This window comes from Chelonoidis abingdonii, chromosome 19 (genome assembly GCF_003597395.2).
Source record: "Chelonoidis abingdonii isolate Lonesome George chromosome 19, CheloAbing_2.0, whole genome shotgun sequence".
Classification (NCBI taxonomy): domain Eukaryota; kingdom Metazoa; phylum Chordata; order Testudines; family Testudinidae; genus Chelonoidis; species Chelonoidis abingdonii.
This window is the reverse complement of record NC_133787.1, coordinates 10,279,550-10,303,653: the sequence shown is the minus strand read 5'-3', so window position 1 is coordinate 10,303,653 and position 24,104 is coordinate 10,279,550. Positions and strand designations below refer to the sequence as shown.

The following is a 24,104-nucleotide window of genomic DNA, read 5'->3' as shown; positions in this document are numbered from 1 at the left end:
CCTCAAGAATAGAGTGGAGATATTACCTAACAATAATTCCTCTCCCCCTGCCCCAAATTCTTTTAAAGGCTAGAGGAAACATCATATGGTGAAAACCATAGCTTGAACTTGCATGCTTTTTAAAAAAAAATCTTCCCTTTTATCCCTGCAAGTTTCAAGTGCTCCTCTTTTCAGACTCTGGGCCAGAATCTCCCTGCCAAGCAAAGAGAGAGGTGCAATTCCAGTGTGTGTTTCTAAAAGAACTAAAACCAAACATATCGTACATCTAAGGGCAATAAGGTTAAAAAAAAAAAAAAAGGCACTAATAGAGTAAAGGAGAAATTCTCTCTCCTCAGTTTCCCTAAAGGAAGAGTAATTATCTGGCTCGGCCCAAGTGGAACTTAGCAAATATTTGATCACATATTATGGATGTTGCTAACCAAATTGGAAATGGTCCCTGAGACGCTCCAGGAGCCACTAGTCTCAGGGAAACCAAAGTGAGCCTCTCAGAAATATTTTCTAGCAAAAGTTAAAGAAAGAATTGTTCCATTACATCGTGAGTTTGAAAAAGGAATCAAGACTGAGTGAGAGTTTCTTATCAAAGCCAAGAGTTTCAACGGACAAGTCAAAGGTTCTATTCTTTACCCAAGAACAAGAGAAAAAGATTTGGTCGCTCTGCCAAAGGTGGATGCTGAGATTCTGCCTTGCTCAAAGACATGAATTCCTTCAGAGGAAGAGAGGATTTTTAACTAAAATTTTCAACAAAGAGGGAAAAATCCAGTCATGTCTGAGTCAAGATGATAAACTGAAAACTAGTTTGAACAGTAGCAGCTGCTTTTGTTGCTGACATTTTAGTTCGGGCCTCTCCCACTGGGCTAGTGCGTGCTTCATGAATCTACAGAAAAATCCTGGTTGTCTTTAGTGTCTGATTTCAGAGAAGGAGAGCGTGCTCATTTATCCCTGCTTACAGTGATCATCTCATCAGATTGTCATCCCATCAGATGGTGCTTGAGGATCTAGAAGAAACTGTAACCTGCTTACAGGTTTTTACCAGGTTTCAGGTGATCAGAGTAAAGAATCATCTCCAACTTCTGCATGTAGGAGTAATCCTGGATACCAAGGAGAGACAAAGTGTATTTTTTGGAGGAGGGATCACAGTAGATACTCATTAATTCACCAAGTGCTGTCTGGTCATCAGACATCCCTGAAAATTTGAATGCTATTCCTCAGCCAGATTTCATGTGTGGGCACTCTTCATTGGGTCAGATTTCATATGAGGATGCTCTCAAAACACCATACCAGGAAGAAATTGCAATCAGTCAGAATGTTACCACTGTTCTAAAGTCAGTCACTTCCTCGCTCTAGTCATGGACTCATCCTTTGAAATTCAAATGGGTAGCTGATGTCAGAGGGGAGACTCATGATCACTGCCGTTGCCAGTCTTCGTGGATGGAGTGCACATCAAACTAAAGTGGCTATGAGGACATGGACTAATTTGGGAGAAGAATATAAGCTGACTGTAGATAAGGGGCATCAGCATCATGTATTGTTCTTTGCAGACAACACCAACTGCACTGTGCAATGCACAAGGAATCAATTTATTTTCTGACTTCATTAGAGCATGATCTTTCCTCTCATACCTATCCATATAAAGGGGAAGGGAGAGCACAGGAGTAGCCTGGCTAAGCAGGAGGGACCTGGACCTGGGAGAATGGAGTATGAATCCTTCAGGATTTCAGGAGATGTTGGATTTAAGGTTCCAATCATAGAGCTCTTCACCTTGAGGGAAAATAGGCAGTGAAGTTTTTTGTGGCAGATGAGAACCTGAAAAGAAAGCAGTTGATGCTCCTATCTCAAAGGTCTAAAGGCCTTCTTTATGCCTGTCCTCTCATATCTTTGACAAGGACAGTAAAATTATCCTTAAAAAATGGCCCATAGTCGTCATGATAGTCCTATACTAGCCATGCAGACAGCCATAGTTTTCTGATTTAGGTTGCAAATGAAACCCTCTGAAATTATCAGCCTGGAAAGAAATCCTGAGCCAGAGACCAATCCACTACTCAGACTCAGCTCTGCTAAAAGTTCACATGCAAGATGGAAAGGGAGAATTGAAGTCTCTAGAATTCTCAGAGTTGAGGATACACTCTTAATAAGAGACAGGTCTCTACCAGAGCAAGTGTTTTGAGTTATAAGGAATCAACAAAGATTTCTAATTATCACCATGTCAAAAGGTACATTAGAGTAGATACACATGATAGTCCTCCAGTGATATATAGCTTTCCTTCCTGGAGCTTGAATTTAGAGCTCGGAGACTTAAAGAAACCATTTGAATCACTACACTCTGTTTTGGCCTACTTTCTCTCAAAGTGGATTTCTTAGAAGCAGTCACCTTGGTTAGGAGAGTATCCGAAGTTGGAGCATTGACTATGAAGTCACGTCTGTATATTCCATAAGAACAAAGTGATTCTTTGGATAGAGACATCATTTATTCCAAAAATTAACATTAATTTTCCACAGGTTGCCAGTGACTTTGCCTTTGCTTCTCTAATCCTAAATATCCCAAGGAGATTGAAATAAAGTGGCAGTCAGGATGACATTTAACATTTACCTCAAGGACATGGAACCTTATCAGAGGTGCACAGTATTTTTCATCTTATGTCACTCTTGAATGAAAAGAAGAATATCACTAAATGCTCCATTGCAAGATGGATTAAAGCATGTATTGCAGAAGTCTATAGAACATGTACAGTGAATCTAACAGTCTGCATCCTGTGAGGTTCAGCAACCTCTTTGGGCGAAAAGGTCTAGTGCTTCATATGAAGAAACTTGTAAGTCAGCTAAATAGATGTCAGTGTGAACATTGGACATTAACTTTGTAGTACTTCGTTATTCTTCCTCCGATGCAGCCTTTGGAAGAAGGCTATTTTAGAAAGAAGGTACTGCCCCAGCAGTAACCCAGAATCGGTCCTCATATACAGTAACTCCTTGCTTAAAGTCATCCTGGTTAATGTTGTTACATTGCTGATCAATTAGGGGACATGCTCGTTTAAAATTGTGCAATGCTCCCTTCTAACGTTGTTTGGCAGCCACCTGCTTTGTCCATTGCTTGCAGGAAGAGCAGCCTGTTGCAGCTAGCTGGTGGGGGAACCACAGTGGACTGGCAGCCTCCCACCAGCTCCTCCCTCCCCTAAGTTCCCTGTGCTACAGCAGGCTATCAATCAGCAGTTCAGCTGTCCCTCCCTCCACTGCCATGTGCTGCTCCTGCCCTCTGCCTTGGAGCTGCTCCCAGAGACTCCTGTTTGCTGGGAGGGGGGGAGCTAATGTCAGGGTGTCCCCCTCCACCCATTCATGCACCCCACTTACCCCTTCTCCATATAGAGCAGGGAGGGGACACGGAGGGAGGGAGAGACAGAGAGCCTGGGGCAGCAGCCACTGTCTCAACTTCCAGATCCGCTTAAAAAGACAATGCTCTTAAGAGTGCTTCAGCTTACTTAAAGGGGTAGTGTGCATCTCTCTCTCTCTCCTCCACACACAAGGTGTGTGTCTGTCTGCTATCCTGTCTTCCCTCCCTCCTGTTTGTGCTGCCTTGATGAGAGGCTACATTAACAACATGTTAACCCTTGAGGGCTCAGCCCAGTGCTAGTTCATCATTTAGCAGCAAAGCGTTTCCTGGGAAATATCCCACCCTTTTCCACCCTTTAACTTCACCACCTTAACCAAGCGTCACAATCATCATAGCTGTGAACAGTATTAAATTGTTGGTTTAAAACACATACTTTATGTATATCTTGTCTGGTGAAAAAAATTTCCCTGCAACCTAACACCCTCTCTCTCCCCATTTACATTAATTCTTATGGGGAAATTGGATTCACCTAACGTTGTTTCGCTTAAAGTCACATTTTTCAGGAACGTAACTACAATGTTAAGCAAGGAGTTACTGTACATAGTTTGAATCCTTCTCCCAAACTAGGGATAAATGCTTCTTTGCACATCCCCAGACTATAGCTACAGGTGAGCCTGGGATAGGCCATGACCCCACCCAGTTAGCATCCAAGCCCACCTGAATATGAGCCTGCTTGAACCCCCTCTAACTCCTGTAACAACAGCAGCTGTGGTAGATGGCTCTAGGACCCTGGCAAAGACATGAGAGCCACCTCCTACTTCCCATCATCTGTTCCAGATCAGTCAGTAACTGCTTCCCCCACCCAGTAGGGAGGCTAGGACACGCTACTAGAGAGAATATGGCTGCCCTGCGGAGACCTATACTGCTTCCTGACAGTCCCCACACATGGGGAACTGTGCAGCTGAGGCAGCAGGTGTTAAGAGTAAGACAGAGAAGAACAGGGGCTGCTGCTTCTGTGATATTGGGAACAGCACATTACATAGCAGGTGATGGGGACTGGATAGCAGGGATAGGAAATGGGGTTCAGCCAGGCTTTCTGGTCATTGCCTGTTCCCCATAATTGAGGCCCGTCCATTCCTAGCTACTCCTCTGCCACATTCCACTATACAGACTGTCAGACTGGAGAAGGGAGGTAAATGGGAAACTGTCCTCCTTACCGGTGAATTTGCTGTCTTATACATTCCATGTTTCATATTCTGGAATATCCAGAAATGGTTTACTTCAGAACTGAAGTAGTTGGATCTCGCCTCTGGTTTTTCAAGGTTAAAAGGGAAAATACATGTTTGCATAAGAAATATCCGTATATTTCTGAAGGCTCTGTTACAAGATTTGTTTGTTAATATTTGGTGACATTAATGTATTTAGTTACTATTTTCCAGCTTTGCAATATGTCATTATGGTGTATAATTGACAGTATAATTGGTTCTACCGTAGGGGATCTTATGGCATAGTTAAATCACACCCCTAGCCAACATAGCTGTGCTGGCAAAACTTTTACTTTTTAGATCTGCGGAGGTATAATTTGGAGCCTCTGGTAATAGTTTCATAACCCTTTCCCCTGTATGTGGGGATTGGTGCCGAACTTCTTGTCAGAACCTTGTCAGTGAAGCTCACTGGTTGGCCCCTAGTGTCCTTTATTAAATCAGATCTACTGAGCTTAGGCCCCTGACCAGTAATAGTACAGTAACACCCCACCTCCCCCCCAAGCTAATACAAAGCATAGGGCACTAGTTCAGAAGATGGAGACCCTGGGGGTTACTGATGAGGAAAGAGGGAGCTGAAGGAAAACACTGAGTAGATAAGAAAAGGGAAAATGTTTCAGGCATAGAGGCCAGTCAGCATGACAAGAAGTGCAAATTCAAGAATGGGAGAGAAAAATTGAGTGATACAATTCTATTTCACTATAATGCGACTCAGTACATACTTTAATTACATAGCACTTATGTGTAAATGCTATGCCACTACTGTTGGGTTTCTTATATACTCGACTTGTTTTCCCCACCCCTTACCATTCTTTTTGTAAGGTATAATTTTGATTTTTATTCATTTTTCTAGTTTTAATGAAACAAGAGCACAGAGATGAAATGGATTTGACTGCTGTCCCATCTTTGTCGTTGCCTCATACTGGCAGTGTTCAGGGCCTGCACTCCATCCGAACTCAGCTGTCTTCAGCAGATCCAGGGCACCCACATGATAGTTTACTATCTACGTCACCCAGGAGTCTTGTGTGCCCAGTTCAGCAACAGTATACATCCATGGTGACATCATCAGTATCCCATCTGTCCCATATACAAGGTAGAAACATCAGTCCAGGTGATGAGTGTCATGTTTTGCCTCCTGTGGTTCACCAGTCTTTCCAAGTAACATCAACACCTCCTGTGAGGCCTTCCTACCAGCCTATGCAATCTAATGTTATGTACAATGGGCAACCTGGTCTTCCCATGAACTCTGCCTCCAGCCAAGGATTTGACGCTATTTCATTTCAACAAGATGCAGCTGTACCTCATCTGATAAATCTTAGCTGCCCACCTCTGCCACCAATGCAGTACCATTCTTCGAATCCTGGCTCAGTGACAACTTCATGTACGGTAGGGCATCCTTTGGCACATCCAGCTCATTCAGGACAGTCATCACCTCATCTGCAGTCAATGGGATACCACTGTCCAAATAGTGGGCAGGGTTCTCTCTCTTCTGCAATGAATCAATCCCTTGGGCAACCTTCCCCTCAGTTGCCGCAAGTCACATACCATTCTGCAAACCCAGGGTCTGCTTCATCACCATCCCCAACAGCTTCTCATCCTTTGGTCCATTCTCCACTGTCAGAGCCAGCTTCTCCTCAGCTACAACCTATGCCGTACCAGTCTCCTAGCTCAGGACCTGCCTCATCCCCTCCCCCAACAGTTGTAAGTCACTCGGGACAACACTCCCCTCAAGAACATAGTCCTGGATTGGGAAGTCTTCATGCAGCTTCATCTTTAGTACATCACAGCGTATGCGAATCATCTCCATTTTCATCAGACGGGATAGCTGTTAACATTAAGCCAGAACCTGAAGATCAAGAGTTGAATTTTCAAACAATTGGATTGCAAGACATCACGCTAGATGATGGTAAGTGGATATAATTTTGATGGCTGAGATTTTGTAAGATACTAGTGACATTGGAGCAATAATGTAAGCAACATATTTTCAGAAGAACGGTCTCTCTTTTACAGGCATAGCTTCCATCCACAAACTTGTAGTCACATTTTTGTCCCCGCCAGTGCCTGTTGTATATGTACTGCACATTAGGTGTTATTCCTGTAATTAGAGGTAGTAAGTGCTCTTCCTTTGATTTTCACCTACAATTGGTTTTATGAGCACAAAATCCCTTCTAAAAATTTACCTTTTACCATTCAGGAACGTTATACATTCATCCTTCTACATGAGGAATTAGATTTAAAAAACTTCTATTTGTAACTTGTTGATTTGATGCTACTGTGCCCTTTTGTTACTTGGAGTTACTTAAATGTAATTTGGAGCCGTTGACTAATATCTTGAAATTCAAACTCCGGAAGGAATACAATTCTAACCCTTAGTGGTGTCAACTCTTTATTCGTCCACCATTTGCAATAGGCTAGATGCTGAGAGAAATCAAACTTAGAGGCCTGTTTAGGTTCATTTGCTAAGCATGTGGCAGTTGTTTACAGTGTGACACGGACTAGGTAAAAATGCCCCAGTTTAGATGGACAAACCAAATGGCCAGACCAGTTCTGTTTGAAACTAAAATGTTATCTAAATTTCAGGACTACCTTGAAATCTGATAGGCATTTGAGCATGGGCTGGAGCCCAGGTTCTGGGTCTCTGTAATATGGAGAAGGTCCCGTAGCCTGGGCTCCAGCCTGAACCCAGATGTCTACACTGCAGTTTTATAGCCCACCATCCCCAGCCAAGTCAGCTGACAGAGGCCAGTTGTGGATGTTTTACTGCAATGTAGAAATACCCTCAAAGGCTAGAAGCTTTTTTAAATGAAAGCTTAAATTCTACAAAAGTTGATCAGTAAACCCACCACTTGCCATGGGACATTCACTACATACCAGCTGGCAAGGGGTGCATGGATTTGACAAGCCTAGCAGTAGAACCTAGTTAATCTAATAATTCAGACAAAAACAGTGTGCTCCATCTCTCAAAGATTTAATAGAATGTAATGGTAAAGTCTGCCTTAATTACTTTTTATAAACTATAAATAGTACATGAAGGCGATACTTAACTAGTACTAATTATAACTGCCCAATTATCTAACCATCTTAATTCATCAGCTAATAATTTTCAAGAATTGTTAGGTTGCAAGCTGCCTCCAAGTAATTCATGAAAATCTGTGAGTCTGCTACATATCATTTTTTGGTATTTGTGTAACTTTAGTTTTTAAAAAACATTAAAGTACTAAAACTATGGTTATGTAATTTCTTATTCCCTAGAAAACAGCTCTCTAACAGATTGCTCTTACAGAGACACTGGATTCTTAAAATTTCTTTTAAAAAATTAGTACTAGTGAAAGGTATGAGGAACTGGATCCACAATTTGCCTCTTGAACAGCAAAAGTCCAATATTTAGACACTATTGACATTCTCAAAACGCCTGTTCAGTTTCTGTCTAACCCTGTAGATAGTTCCGTTTCCACTGGTAGGGTTGAGCAAAGCTACCTACGTCCTGATGTTATTTCACCGCAAACAGCGACAGTGACTTTTTTGTGAATCTACTAATTTGCCATTATATTTCAAACTCAATTTTTCAGGTTGTTTCTGTTCCATAAAGCATGACTTGTTTTGCACTAAAATTTTCTGTGCTGTTTCAGTTGAAGAAAACAGAATTTTAACTTGCCATGAAGTTGAACCTTGGTGAAAACAAGGGCTTCTCACATGGCTTGTGAAAAAGTTCAGTTCAAAAATACGCAACTGTTCGGAAAATTGCATGGTGCATCTGTCTGACACAAGCATGCATCAAGTTCAGTCTTTGAAATACGCAGTTACTGAAAGCAGTCGCTGGAATTAACATAATAAATTCATATAAGAACTTTCCAAGAGTACAACTGACCTCATCTCAAGACATCAGTAAGTCTTGGTTCAAGGTAACACATGGAATGAAATCAACAAGTTGAAAAAGCATTGTTTTTGGTAAAAGGGATCTGGGCCTGATTCCTGCTCTCCAGTTTGTATCGGAAGCTGGTTCAGCTCTTAAGGTGGTTGTTCTTGAAGGCCTAGATTGCAGAAGCCAACTTTGCAAGTAATGTAGTCAACCAGTAAGAATATCTTCCTTATCCTCTGCCAGAAGTCAGATGTCTGATTTATATGTGGTGACAAAAATTGACTTCTTTGAACCTTCTTCTATGCCAAATTCACCCTGTTGTTAAATTCTATGTTCTAGCAAATGGAAGAATCTCCATTTAGCTGTCCCACTATGGGGGGCTACTTTAAGCATAATTGACTAAGCATGTCTGCAAAATGTTACATTTAGCCCTGGGAGTCTGTCACTTAAAAGAGCACTGCTTTTCTTAGGGCTTGTCTGTCCCCGCATAGTTAAAACAGAAAAACTCCTCAAGTGTAGATACAGTTACACAGCTATAAATGTACTTATACAGATATGGTTATTCTGGTCAGGGATATAATAAATTATACTGCTATAAGGCACCTGTAGAACTGCATCCATGCATGGCCTTTTACTGATAGCTGAGTTGGCAAAAAAAAATCACAGCTCTGAACTACATCGTTGTATTGGAAAATATCCACTGTAGGCCAGCCCTAAGTGTGAGAGATGCTCCAGAATACAGCAATTTGTGATATATTGGAACTTTTCTAAACGTCTCAAGAAGCCTTGTCATATTCTCCATTCCAAGCAGTTGAAGGGGTTGAGGATCTCTGAGTGATCTGATAGCAGAGGCCCAGGAAATTGGGAGTCATCTCTCCAAGGTGGGATTATGATTATTTAGCATACATCACAGGCCTAGTGTCACAATCTAGGGCTGCTTGTGCTCTATTTGGTCATGCTGTGTAGTCTAAAATGCTTGCCTATGATCAGTTCAGAAGGATGTCCTCTAAAACTGATTGCTATCCCTTGCGCTAGGGCAGGTAGACTTGGGGTTGCCTCCTCCACTTGGCTCTGTGGGACCCTCTTCTCTTAAAGGCAGGCCTTTCTTCTTCAAGGTGTCCAGACACTGCATATGGGATACTGTCTTAGTTTCCCTTTTTTACCCACCTAGGCCTGAGGTTTTCATGTTTCTGAATGTGGATCTGACCCCTCATTCTTATCATATTGGTACCTACCACTTCTCCTCTCACCACCTCCTTCAGAACTTGCTCTCTCCACTGGGACTCTCAGAATTGCCTTGCTGCTTAAAGGAAAGACTTCCCAGTTTGTATGAGGAAGGCTAAAGAAATGCAGGCTAAAATGCTTCCTCTGTGGAGGAAGACCTGAGGTAGACCTCTGTTCTTTTGATTTTCTCCAGATAACGGCAGGCTTTGTTAATTTTCAAAGGGTGAATGTTCACTCAGAAAAGATCAGTCCTCCCTTTTTCTCTTGGTTGATAAACAGGTTTACAGTTGTTATATTAATGTCTTTTCATCCTCTCCCCTTCTGTCACCCCATACTGCCTACACACACATCTAAAATGGAAAGAGCTCTCTGTTTCCAGAAACAGTTTCTGGAGCTACTGCAGAGAATTTCAGAAAAATCCATCAACCTTAATGACTTAAGTCTTCTTTTGGAGCAGACTACAAAGCTTTCATAGCACATAACCATAGATACTACAATGGCCAGTTTTGTAGAAGAGGTTCAGGAGCGTTTAAGCTGAAATAAATAGTGATGTGGCAGTGAAAATTGTGGCATTTGATATTGTAAAATAGCTCTTCTATTTCATATGCTTTTTAGATTTACAAACTAAAATGGTTGGTTTTACAATTGTTTGGAAAAATGATATATTTAAATGTCACAGATATTGAGCACCTCACTTTAGATTTGTCGCTTCATGCTTAGAATACTGTTGTGTCCCAAAACCTGAAAACCATTAAATTAACGTTGATGAACTTGTCCTGAAAATAATTAACAAAAGGCTCCTGTTCACCTTTGAACTGATTTAAGCATCTGTATAATCCCATTTACTTTTTAGGTCCCCTGAAATCCAGACAATCAGTAATGTCATTTGTGAATCTGCATTCCACTATGCTGATGACTTCACACCTATCATGCTTATGCAAGCCTAAGAGGGGTGTCAAATTGGGTTAACTGTTGACTTTTTTCCATATTGTGCAATTTTGCAAAAAGCTTCTATTTAGAGTATATATCCCAAAGGGTAAAAATAGTATGTAGGAGGGTGGGGGGGAAACACCACTTGCACTGTATGTGTGCATGTATGCACGTTGTACTGTCTATAGCAGACTTTCATGGTAGATCTGGTGTCGCAGATCGGAATCTGGCAACCTGCATTTCAAAGAACTTCAAATTCATTTATTTTTTCTTTAAATTCTGTTGTATATATCCTCTTTGCAATCAAAAATGCATTGAATATAAGAAGGAATTTAAATGCCAAATTACGATTTATATTACAAATAACTACTAAGAGAGCTAGAAAAAGCTTCACTTAAATTTTACCTTTTGGAAGACGTGGCAGTTTCAAAGCCAACTATATTATGTACCATTCTAAATAAGGAATGGTTGTGTGTTCCTGAAGATCAGTGGTGGTCCATTTTTAAAAACTTGTGAACGATGGCCATCTCAGAACCATTGGACATCTGAGCTGGTAAAACTGACAGCAGGTTGCATAAGTACAAGTGGTTCTCAAGATCTCTCACAAGTTGACATCCTTTTCTTCCCATTGACTCAAACCACCCTTTTCCCTACACAGCGTGAGAGATCCTTCAGATGATGGAGATTGCTTGGCTGAAGACAGTTGGATTCAACATTTGATTTAGTCTTCGCCATATACATCCATCACCCTCTGACACAGTCCCCTGTGTGCTCTTGCCCCAGGACAGGTGTCCCAGATTTTCATCTTGAAAATCTGGTCATTCTTGTTCAGAATGTTTGCAGCAGTGAGTTAAGTTGAGGTCTGCAGCTTCTTTTTTTTTTTTTAATTCTATTAACTTGTAGCAAATTAACAACTTTTGTGGCTTTCCAGTTTACAACTGTGTGTCAAATTTTAATTTATAAAATGTAATACTCTTTTAGATCATCTGAAACTTAAGCTCTTGAGTATTTCTATTTCTGAGTGTGCATTATGTAAATTTCATTTTTTTTGTGGATTTGGGTAATGTATATAATTGTAGTTAATCATTTTTAGGAGGTTCTATTAACCATGGGTTGTGTTTAGTATCAGATTATGATAACCTTTTCGCTAATCCCTTTTCACTTCCTTATGTGTTGTATCCTCGTTATGTAAAGGTGGAGATTAGAAAACAGATGTGGATTTTCTAGAAATCATAACTAGATCTCCTAACAATTTTCTGTGCATAAAATTTGTAAGCTCCTTTGTAAGATACAGTCCATATCTAGAGTTAAACTTTTTACCCTAATTCAGTTTCCTATAACAGTATTGTGATCAATAATTTATCATCTTTTAGGAGATATGTTCAGTTGTGTGAAAGCACTGATGATGATTCAGATCCTTTGCTAGCTGGTCTAGGGATCAATACTGTTGTTTAGAGAAGCTGTTCACCAGCTTTCACAGATTGAGTCTATAGTAACTTTCACAGAATTACAATAGTAAGAGCAAGACAATTTGAATGTATTGAAAAGTGAACACTATATATAAAAATTAAAATACAATACACAGTCAGCAAATTAGTAGTATTTATAGTACATTTAAACTAGGCTGTTACAAAGTGTCATGAACGCTGAAGTAAGAAATCTAATATTTGAAAATCCTGCTTAAGAAATAAGGGCCAAAAACTGCCTCCTTTGGACTAGTGTTCTATAAACTGACTTCTGATTTTTGTGAAACATACTGTAAGGCTCTGTACTTTGCAGCCCATTGGGCCTAAGCTTTGTTGCAGGACTTCAATTTCTGTTGTACACAGAGGCTGAATTTACAGTATCTTACTATAACTGGAAAATATTCAAAAATGAGGTTCTTTACTGACTATACTGTACTTGCATTGTGGATTTCATTTTTTTTAATTGTGTTGGAATATTTCCATTCATCTCATTTTGCTGCCTAAAACTGGCATACTTCAAAAAACTGGGGCGTTTTGCAATAAAATAGAGTGCTATACCCTTTCCTGATTGCTTTCTGGTAAGTACAATGGGCGATATGAGAGGTTGGAAGTGGGGCAGCGTTAGCAGTTGGCATATTCTGGAATGAAGATGAAGGGGGAGCCTGATTTCAAATTGGGAAGCCAATATTAGCCAGCAAGAGGTGGAGTGAGAGGCCAGATAAATGCTGTTACAATTTGTCTATCACTTTTTTGTTGAGGGTACAGGACCTTGTCCACACAGACTAAGGCAGTGGCTCTCATACCTTTTTTTTTTTTTTTTACTGGTGACCCCTTTTACATAGCAAGTCTGAGTGTGACCTCCCTCCCCCCTTCTAAATTAAAAACACTTTTTAATATGTTTAACACCATTACAGATGCTGGAGGCAAAGCGGGGTTTGGGGTGGAGGTTGACAGCTCGCAACCCCCCATGTAATAACCTCGCAACCCCCTGAGGGGTCCCGACCCCTAGCTTGAGAACCCCTCTTCTAAGGGCTGATCTACACGGTCATTAGTCCACGCTCAAGCAATGTAAATTCTAGTGTGTATTAGCATGTTACTCGCTAGTGGTCCATGTGGACCCTGCTGATGCGCACTTTATTTTAGTGCATGCCAGTGGGGTCCACATGGACCAGTTAGTCCATTAAATGCTCATTGCTATTGTGCATTGCAATTCACACCCTTCTGGTGCAGACTAAGGCACCCTAAGACTTTAATTAAAAAAATATATCTTCTAGATGATGATGATCTAAACCTTGAAATTGTCAAAGGCAGTAAGTCCTATATCTTTTTTAATAGTCTAATGTAACTTAGTCAACCAGGTCCTTCACCAGTTTGCTGTTACCCTATGCCCTCTTTTGATCACAAACCAATAGAATCACAGCCGGTTGTTCCCCAGTAGAGAAGGATGTGGGTTAATTATAGCCTGGCCTGCTGCTGTAATGAAAGTTGACACTATAGCACTGGCTGGTTATGTGCAGTGAAAGACTAAGCTAAATATATTACACAAACTAATCTTATGTAGTTACAGGGACTCTTAACAACATACCCACAGCTGTTACTGCTCTACATGTAAATGACAAGTAGAAGGCCAGTATCAGAGGAAACATGCTGTAGTCTTCCCTTAATGTTCTTGAGGATTACTGGTAATCTTAATAAATCCATAAATATAATAATTCAATTAAAAAGTGTATAGTTATTTTAAATAACTATAATCCTGTACAAAACATAGCATATCTCCACTGTATTTGCTAAAAAAGAATGACATTCATTTCAATTTACCCATGCTGCACCAGACTGTAAAATGTAGAGAATGTGCAGACTGCAAAAGTTTATGCTGCATGGCCTTCACAGCACCTAGTGGGGTGCGGGGGACCACTCACAAACCACATTGTTGGATTCTGATTCACTTCACTGACTGCAATTTTTAACTAGGTGTGTGTCCCCAAAACAGTGTCTTCAGATGGTCTCAAATAACTTAATCTTATAATGCCTTCACTGCCCTAAACAAGTATAATTGATTCTTGCCCTTCTTTTCCCCCTACCCCTGGAAGGTTAATTTATCCAGATGGTGTGTCTTTTTTTTCAGTTCAATGGACGAAGGAATTTATTTCCTAATTGAGGGATAGTTTGACATAAAAGCACCACCATTCTTTTAACTATATAGTTCAGGGGTACCTTAAGCTTTTTTTTGGTCTCATTTTAAGAGTGTCAGATTTATCTAAAATCATATCACATAGTGGAATATTTTTGAAGAAATTCCTTTTTGAATCCACCTATTTACAGATTATTTTAATTTATTAACACTAATTGTCAGTGAATATAATATGTGAATTTAAGGTAGAAAACATATCAGAAATATGGATTTGTAGGTCAGTTCACACTATATACTTCTGTATGTGTACATGGCTTTAATGTACGCAGAACAAAGAACAAAATCCCTGCATCAAAGTACATACTCTAAAGGGCTGTAACTTTGCTCACTTGTGATTCATGGTACTTGATATCACAAATTAAGGGCACTTAATTCCAGAAAGAGCATGACAGGAAAGCCCTTATAAATATAAAATATGCATCATGTGATGAGCAATACATAGTACAGTAAAATGCCTGAGAGCTCATTGCTATCAGTGATAGCTCTGCCAGGACACATTAACACCTCATAATCACAACTGTATATAAAACTAATTTCAAAGAGTGTTATCACTGAACAACTAACTCAGTTCAGCCTCCTTTCTATTGATGGAACGTCTGAGCAGATCAAAACTTCCCTATTTATTCGTTATTTACTTTATGAATTGTTAACTCTTACCTCTATGGATTTATTATGCACAGTATGATGCATTAGTCTAAAATCAGGCTGTGTTGATTGGTTGTGATTTGGTCAGAAAACTCACATTGTATTTCCAGGGCTGCCGAGAGTGGGTTTTCTGCACGTTTTAATAGAAGTAAATAAATCATTCAAATGTTCATGCAAAGCAAATGCAAGAGGTGGATACAGCTGAAGCATTTTTTAACGTAATGCTGTCTGAAGAATTTTTTGTAGGATTTCCTCAGTCCCAAGTCAAGATTGTCAGTGGTGATTCTGAGTACAATACCTCATTTTTTTTTTGTGCCTGACTTTTCAAAAAGTGCTGATCACCTATCCACCCTTTAGGTCCCTAAATTATGTACTAATCACATGTGGAAACTATTCAGTTGGGCCAAGATTTAAGAAACAAAACAGGTACACTTCTCCCACGTTTTTCTCAGGGCTTATCTGCCCCTGGAGTTATTTAGGAATAACTAATCTGGGATCATGATGATTTCTGAATAACCCCATGTATGGATAGTTATTCCAGATTAACAATGCCTTGTTGTGGATTATCTTAATCCAGTTTGAAAGTGTTCTGCTAGTCTGAGGTGAAGTTTTTTATGTCCCTGCTTATTCCTATGAGTGGTGATCTTTAGGGAGATGATCTATTTTATTTCCCAATGGGCCTTAATTACCTCATACAACATTTCTTGTATCGTGTTTACCATACAGTTTTTCCAGCTAGTCTCTTCCAAGTGTTCGATTCCAAAATCCCCTACTCTTCTTAAAAAAAAATAAAAAAACAAAAAATATTCACTATCACCTGAACATTGGAGCTATCTTGCACACATTAGAGGGTCAGAAATTCCAACTATTCTTTCATCATAAATAAAGGAACAGAGAGGCAAGACCCATTTTGGACTTCAGATATCAAGTAGCCAAAATTCTGGATGTAGACCCTCTGAATTGTCCCCTGGATTGATGGCAGTTAGAACCAAACTGCAGCCACAAAACTTACGGTTGTGTTTTTGTATATTGCTCAATCACATAAGAGGCTCCTCTAGAGTATGTTGGATACCTGGCAGTTTCCTCCTCTTTATCTTGGTTTCTAAGCACTTCTTCCAAGGTGTAGTGGTAATGGTCACCCCTAAACAGGGTTTGTGTTGTTCCATACCTGAATGATTGGCTCATCCAAGCAAGATCAGAGGCTGGCACAATATAGCAGAGATCTTGGTTGTGTCAAGTCCTTAGGATTAGTGTTTAATCTTAAGAAAGTTTCTTTGTTATTGCAGAAACCCCCCACTTCTGCATTACAGCTGCACAAAATCAGAGGGAAGATCAGAAAAATTTGGACAATAGAGAATTAAAGCTAAATCCACTCCTTCTTGGACTTGTTAGGATCCCTAAAACAGAGAATTGGCCTCACAGTAAGAGCAAAATTATCTCAAAGTTTCACGGATAGTCCTTCTTCATATCTCCAGCAGACTTTCATAATGGACATGAATTTTTGGGGCACACTCTGCATCAATGGCAAACCAAGCAGTGTATTCATGGAGAAGAGAAGACTACATAGGAATATATTGAAACAGAGTGATGGCAAGTTGGCATTGACTTCTCTTCAGAATGTGCTCAGAATGATAGTGTGAACATTGAGATTGATAACATGGTAGTAATTTCTTAATTGCCAGGGGAACAGAGAAGCACATTTTTCAGTAAACAGTGCTCCTTTGTTGTATTCATAGACGTTGTTTAGAGCTCTGCAGGTGATGAATCTGCATGCACTGTAGGCAGGCAGATGGTATTGAGAGAGAAAATCTCATTGATAAGGTGACCCAAACAGTGTAGCTCTCTACTCAAAGGTTGGGATAGTGTTTGTATTCTTTTCAAAACAAAAACACTCATTCTACTTTTTAAAAATCAAATTGCTTTTACCTTTTGCTTCAGGAGGCTTTTCATAGGGGTCTCTTGCCTATCCCATTGAAAACTTGAGCCTCTGCCCCCAGCATGCTTCACTGTAGGGGTGCTCCCTTTAGTCTGTTGGTTCCTCAAGGCTATTTTCTGCCTCTCATTCTTAGATTAGCATCTTCCTCCCTCCTGGATTCTTTGATTTTTTTCAGAGGAAAAATCTATTTTCCTGTTGGTCATGGCACCCACCCACTTGGTGGGAGAACTCTCTTCTCTCACTAACTAGACCTGTTGTTTCAAAAGAACTATTGGTCCTCTATCCTTATCTCCTAAAAGTTGCATGCATATTTTATGCATGCAACAAGAATAATACCCACCTGAGCTCCTCTTCAAACTCAAAGTTAGGAGCTACCCAGGGCAATAATAATTCATCTGAAGCAATCTTCCTAAGCAAGACGTCTGAAGATCATGATAGCAAGGCAGATACATGCTAGTATTCAAGAATCTTAACCAATAGCACAGTAGGCACTAGCACCGTATAAATACATAACTAAACCTGTCTGAGCCGAACCAAACTGCGCGCACAAATCCTTTACAAATTTTACAGGTAGCTTTTAAAAAAAAAACAAAAAAACCGCAAGCTAGTACTATTTGTGCATTTGCAAACACTACCAAATGAACATGCTGGAGTTGGTTAATACAATATTCAACCCTTAAAGAGCTCTCTTTTGGAAGGATAAACTGAGTACGGAGCATTTTCTCAATTTATCCCTCAAGACTGTTGCCTGCTTCATCTCAGATATTCACATCTCGACAGTTCCTTAGAACTGCTATTCGTGCCATAGTTGTCCATCTGTATTTAGTGCTACCAGGATCAGAGTCAGTTTCCTGGTACTTAAGTTTTGCTCTGTGGCCTGGCTGGATTATGACAGATGGGAAGATATGTTCAGGAAAAAGCAAAGAGATATTTGTTCAGACAGTTTGATCAATACTGGGTAAAATAAATTATTTACTGTAATGGATCTAATCCTCCTGTGAAGTCAAGAGAAATCCTAATTTCTTTCTTTTATTCTGAGTTATTGGCTGCCTCTTGCCTGGATTTTTCAGGGAAGAGGAAATATTTAGTGGTTTATGCTGATGTAACTAGACCACAAAAAGCAAATTAGGAGGTTAAAACGAAAACTTGACTTTGGTCATGATTATTTTAACTGAAAACTTTCAGAAGGACAAGATGCAAAAACCTGAAGTTATGTAGTGTAAATTTGGGATGCTACCTGTTAGGTAGTCAACTTTGTTTTAATAAGATATTTGTTAATTTACAAAGTGATATTCACCTCAAAATATACACTGTTATCTTGAATGAAACTAGGTACTTCATGTGACCTGGCAAGTCAGTATTACAAAAAAATCAGTGAAATCCACTTCCTGGTTGAGTGAACTGTGACTTCTTGGTTTAGGCCAGTCAGTAGTTATGTCTGTCTTCTTCTCTGACACAGACAATTTTATCTCTGACCTGGAATACCAGCCATCAGGTTCAGCAGAGAAATGGATTCAACATTCAGCATTCATGTCCAACTCCTGTGTGGAAAATCTAGAGGGTGAGTCTGCTTCAATGTTTTATATTGGAGCACAAAAGTAAGGAAGGGAAAAATGTTGTGGTAGTTCTAATATCTACAGATGAAAATGCTATATAATAACCAAGTATTACTGTAAATAGGGACGTGTATTTTTTCTATCATTCACAGATGTGGAATTTTGTGTAGAATTCACCCTTTGCTGCAGAATATTGTTCTGGAATTTTAAGCTACAGTTTTAAAAAAAAATCTTTCTGCTTTTTAAGCTTACAAAGAAAAGCTTGATATGTGAACCAGGTATGAAATACAGGTATCATACAATTCAATAAAACAACTCAATTTAAAAAAGGGATTTGAAACTGCTGCAGAATTTCCACTAGAGTGCTGTAGAATCTAGGGAAAGTCTAGTTTGCTGCAGAAAGCACAAGGCTTGAGTTGTTTGTTGTTTTTGTGTTTGTTTTTTTAATTAATTGAATAGAGCAAGGTCAGAGAGTGGCCAGAATAGCCTCTGACTTTTCACTGCGATATATTAAGTCTCAAACTTTTTTTTTTAAACATAAGAAAACTTCTGATTTACTTAATCTTAAATTGGGTTGAATTTTAGATAAATAAGGTTGAAGAAGATAAATTGGAGATCCAGCCGAGGAGGTAGGATAAATTGGCACTTCATAAATATCTGGCTAGTTGGATTTACTGTAACTGGGGGGGAAATGTTCAGCAATTGCCTTAAAAATCCATCAACTTGCTCCCTTCATATATATAAAATAAGAATTGTACACTATGATTTTGTTTGTTAAACATTGGCAGTATTGTTAATACTGGAAATAGCACAAGTGAGATCAACCATGTGCCTTTCTTGGTCCCATTTTTTCTACATATGTATATGGATAAAATTCTACTTAAAAACTTTTTAAAATTCTCAAATTTGTTTTCTAAAGTAGCTTTTATTCTATCACTGTGTTCTATCACTAGAAGTTCAGAAGTAAAAAGTTTAATTTAGGATTATACAACACTCCAATTAAAAAAAATGCTTCTGAGCTTGGTTTTAGTCTAGTTACAAACTTATAGAGTAGTACTCAACTAGTACATAAGCCTAACCTTAACCATGACAATATTAAGGATGTTCAATGATTATTTAAAGAGAGAAACGACACTAAGTTAAACATTTAAAGTTTTACTTAGTTATAGTAATGCCTTAGAAACCTGAAAGTGAAATAAGATTCTAAAGTCAATTTTCATTTCTACAGTCTTCCATAGATCTACTACCACAAGTGTTAACAATATTGAAAATTGTCAGTAAAGCAAGTAGCTAGAATTCAGAACAACACAAAGGGAAAGCAGCATGCATTTGTGTTAAGGTGATTGTTTTTAGAAAACATATTTGGTCTTCAAGGAGATGAGTAAGAGGGGGACACAATGCCTCTTGTCATTTTTAGCTTAGGTTAGTGGAATATGTTCCAGTGCTTAATCTTAAAATGATTCAAAAGCTGGAATGGTTGCTGATTGTGCATTTGGCAAGTGAGGTGTACTATAGAGTACACAACACTTATGCTCTGGACCTGCTCTGTTTATCAGAGATTCCACCTAGATTTTAAGGTGGTGGTGTGAAACTACAAAGCCCTAAATTGCCTGGTAATAGCCTCCTGAGACACTGCCACAGTTGCAGTTAGTGGCAATATTAACGCTATATCCCATTGAAATAAGAGAGGAGGCACCAGTCAGGGCATTCCTGGTAATATTGCTGGGATTCAGGAGTGCTTTCCATTTCATAATTAGAAATAGCTTGGATGTGCCAACTTTCAGGCCATGGTGTAAAACCAATTTATTTCATCAGGCCTTTGAAGGGAGGTAAGGGGACTGAGATACAGGTCGCTATATGAGGGTGTTAGCATTATGTGCAGCTGCTTAGTCGAAAGGATTAATTTATTATACTGTATTGTGCTTTTGTACTTTTAAAGCATTGGCTGGGAGCTCAGGACAAAGATGCTTTTTAAAGGAAAAGATGAAGTATTGTCACAGTTTTACTGTATATAATCAAAATCCGTACCGTTAGTTGAATACTTTTTCTTTATTTTGTCAAACTGTCCATTCTGTATCCAGAGATCAATGTGCCTCAACACCTATTCTGCTGCTGTGCAGAATGCATTGTATTGTACTCCTTGAGTAGTCTCAGCAAATCCTTCTTGATTCTGACAGTGCAAACAATTCAGCCATCACCACAAACATTCTAAAACCCTCCCACTTAAAATTTCTGAAATATTGTGAGTGTTTTGGTGTGCTTAAACCCCAATACCAGACTGTTCGTTACCACATGGTTCTGATGTAACCACAATTTTTTTTTTTATTAAAAAAGGGTCATCCACACAGTCATTCCCTACATATGTCACATGCTTATTGTGGGGAAGATTGTACAGGGTGACTGACATATGCGACAGGACAAAAGCTAGCTTCCTTCTGTGGTTACTATTAAGGTGTAATGTGTGTGGTGCTGGTGGTAGTAGAAATGTGAAGGTATGAAGCTGAGTGCAATTAGCAAATAGCCTCAAAGGAACCTCTTGGAAACTACATCGTTATTTCGATTAAGAACCACAAATTTCTAACTCGTCTTGGATTAGTTGACCAGTTCAGAGCTTGTTAATATACGTGCAATTGTGACAATTCTCCCACTCCATCCATCTTGTAGAGATGAATTTACTCAGCAACTATAAAATTAAAATTGTGTTTTGTAATTATGGTGAGATAATCCAGCACTGATTTTTTTGAATATAATCTTTCAAACACGAAAGATCAGCAATATGAATTAAGTCTACGTAATTTACAAAGTAGGTAAAAAAGGACTGTTCAGTGTGGTGATACATAGTGCCTTTATGCATTTCAATCCAAGATCAGGCTTATATACTGTATTGTTTTTAAAGACATAACATGGAGTAAGCAATTTCAATTGATTCACCACTTTATGGTTTATTACTTTATAGCCTACTGAGTTGGTAAAGAAACACGTTTGAGTATCAGAGGGGTAGCCGTATTAGTCTGTATCCACAGAAACAATGAGGAATCCAGTGGCACCTTAAAGACTAACAGATTTATTTGGGCATAAACTTTCATGGGTAAAAAGCCCACTTCTTCATCTGTTAGTCTTCATCTGAAGAAGAGGGGTTTTTTTTACCCATGAAAGCTTATGCCCAAATAAATCTGTTTGTCTTTAAGGTGCCACCAGACTCCTTGTTGTTTTCATGTTATTTGAAAAGTTTTCAAAGATCAAAATTTTTTAAAAGGATTAAATCATTGCAATTTACCTCTTAAGGTAAAATTCTCAAATCTATATGTACTATCAACCACAATCGCTATCATTTGATTTTACTGCCTTTACTATACAGTACTATCGAAGGGTTTACATTGAAATCTTTAGACGTTTATTTCAAGACTATAGTATAACACTATGTATTTAAATGAGAGGTTCATCCTTTATATTCTCCAATTTTTGTAAGGCATAAGCAGAGAGCTTCAAAATTTCTGTGTTGGTAAGCATATGTGATGAAGTGATTTCCCTCCGCCCCACAAGACATTACTTCAGATTACTACCTTTTCCGTAAGCTCTTATTTGCGTATGTCGGGTTTACATAACTCGGGGAGCGTTTGTGTGTGTGTGTGTATATATATTTTTATATATATATATAAAAAAAACACACACAATTGCAGAAACTGTCCATTTTATAATACAGTTAATGTAACAATTTGAATTGAATTTGCCTGCTCTGCTTCACCAGAGGCCTAGCAGTTTTCCAGAATAACTTGCATAAACTACACTGAGCCAAGGGGTGCAATTCTAAATTTGGTTCTAATTCATTAACACAACCTCCCAAAAACCTGAAGTCTACTTATCTTGAAGCCATGAAGTTCAAAAGAATTAGTTTACTTAGGAAATTGATATGCTATATTTCTGTGGAGTTTTATCAAAAATTACTCTTATTACAGTTTAGAGGCTTTGAGTTCTGGATGTCATTATACTAGGCACTGTACAAACACATAATACAGGACCATCCTGAAATCTGAAAGTATTAAAATGTATGAATCACTTCCTGCAAATGGAAGTGCTTGTATCCTTTTTATATGCTGCACAAATATTCCCTTTGACGTCTCAATATTTTGCATCTTTAATTTCATTATCTCCTTGTTTATAACCATGGGGGAGAATCTAGCAGTGTGTAATTCTATTGCACCATCTATTTTATTTACTTCAGTTAAGTGTTCTACTCTTCTCAGACTAAATAATCCACTAAAACTCACTGAAGAAACCTGATAATTTTATTAATCCTCAACATATATCTAACAATTGTGTCTACTACTTCTAAACTGTGTGCTGTATTTTGGTCAGAAAGGCAATTTAATTATAGTACTCCAGGTGAGAGAGCATTCTTCATAAAGCCAAATGTTTTCCTTCTTTCCTTTTTAAAATGTATCCAAGTATTTTATATTTGCCTTTTTAGCGCTAATGTGTACATTATGTAAATATCTCCAGTAAACTATTCACAAGGAGTTCCACACCCTACATCTCAATTTTGTGAAAGATATGTGCTGTGCCTCTGAGTTTTCAAGCCCATATCACATCATAGTTTGGGAAAGTCAAATTGGAAAGTCCTTGGCAAGCTAGAGATCTAAACCGTCAAATTCTGCAGAGTTTAAGTTTTCATTTTAAAGCAAATTAACTTACTAGTAGTTGTGATTGTGCAGAAAAACTTTCACATGTAAGTCAATGGATTATCTTCCACAGTCTGCAGACTGACCGCTCCAATGCTTCTGCTACTGCTCAGAACTTTCTAGGCAGCAGCAAAATAAAATGGAGGCTCTGGAAAAGGGCAGAACAGAACCTCCCTGTCACCAACTGCCAAGAGGCTCTGGGGTCAGAAAGTGAGAGAAATTAACCCTTCCAGCCATCAGAAGGAGGTTGGAGATGCTTCAAATTTATTTAATCATTGTCTACACTTAAATTTTGCTGGTATAACTATGTGATGCAACTGTCAATGAATCTGGCACTATGGTAAATATAGTAACCACTCAAATGCTTGAAAAAGAAAAATAGTTGAACAAGTAACTACTATTAATCAAAAAAACAGAAACCCAGATATCAAAGGCCAGTAAAAAAAAATTGTTCAGTACTTTATCTTGTACACCATACACCTAACTATTGTGATTTAAGAATGAGTAAAGTTGTAAATGCTATTCACCTATTGCTATTCATTCAGTGACTATTCTTGTCTCAGAGCACTCTGTACAGTTCATTCTATTGGAGATAACATTTTACAATCAACAGCAGAGACTTTTGTTTTGAGTGATGTCGCCAAATACAGAATAAACCATGTATCAGAACTTAGACAATGACAATGTAATAATTCCAAAGAATAAAAGGATCTTAGTTGTGTTTATTTTTATTGTATTGCTCCAAGATTTAGCAGCACTGAGCAATTGTAATGTTTGATTTGTACTTAAGGGCCTGTTCAACTGCATACAGGAGGACAGCAAGATATTGCTGGGTGCTAATGTTGTGATGTAACAGTTTGGTGGTAGTGCCTTTCTACCGTTACCACTACTCCTTTGTGGAACAGGTATTGAGACTTGAAAGACTGAGGGTACGTCTACACTGCACGATTATTTCGAATTAGCTTAAACCGATATTACAAAACAGATCTAATAAAATAGGTTTAGCGCGTCCACAGTGGGATCCCGAAATCGAT

The 24,104-nt window shown here is 38.8% G+C and overlaps 1 protein-coding gene across 2 annotated transcripts in view; it reads left to right on the top strand.

The window, feature by feature from the left end:
- The window catches only part of NFATC3 (nuclear factor of activated T cells 3), a 163,502-nt gene that overhangs the window by 131,658 nt on the left and 7,740 nt on the right, over positions 1 to 24,104 (top strand). The window contains exons 9-10 of one of the 2 annotated variants that reach the window (XM_032780948.2): positions 5,438 to 6,490; positions 18,295 to 18,396. In XM_032780948.2, the coding sequence (XP_032636839.1) occupies positions 5,438 to 6,490; positions 18,295 to 18,396 (1,155 nt within the window). The remainder of the gene's footprint in view (positions 1 to 5,437; positions 6,491 to 18,294; positions 18,397 to 24,104) is intronic. The other variant, XM_032780949.2, reaches the window with a different exon arrangement.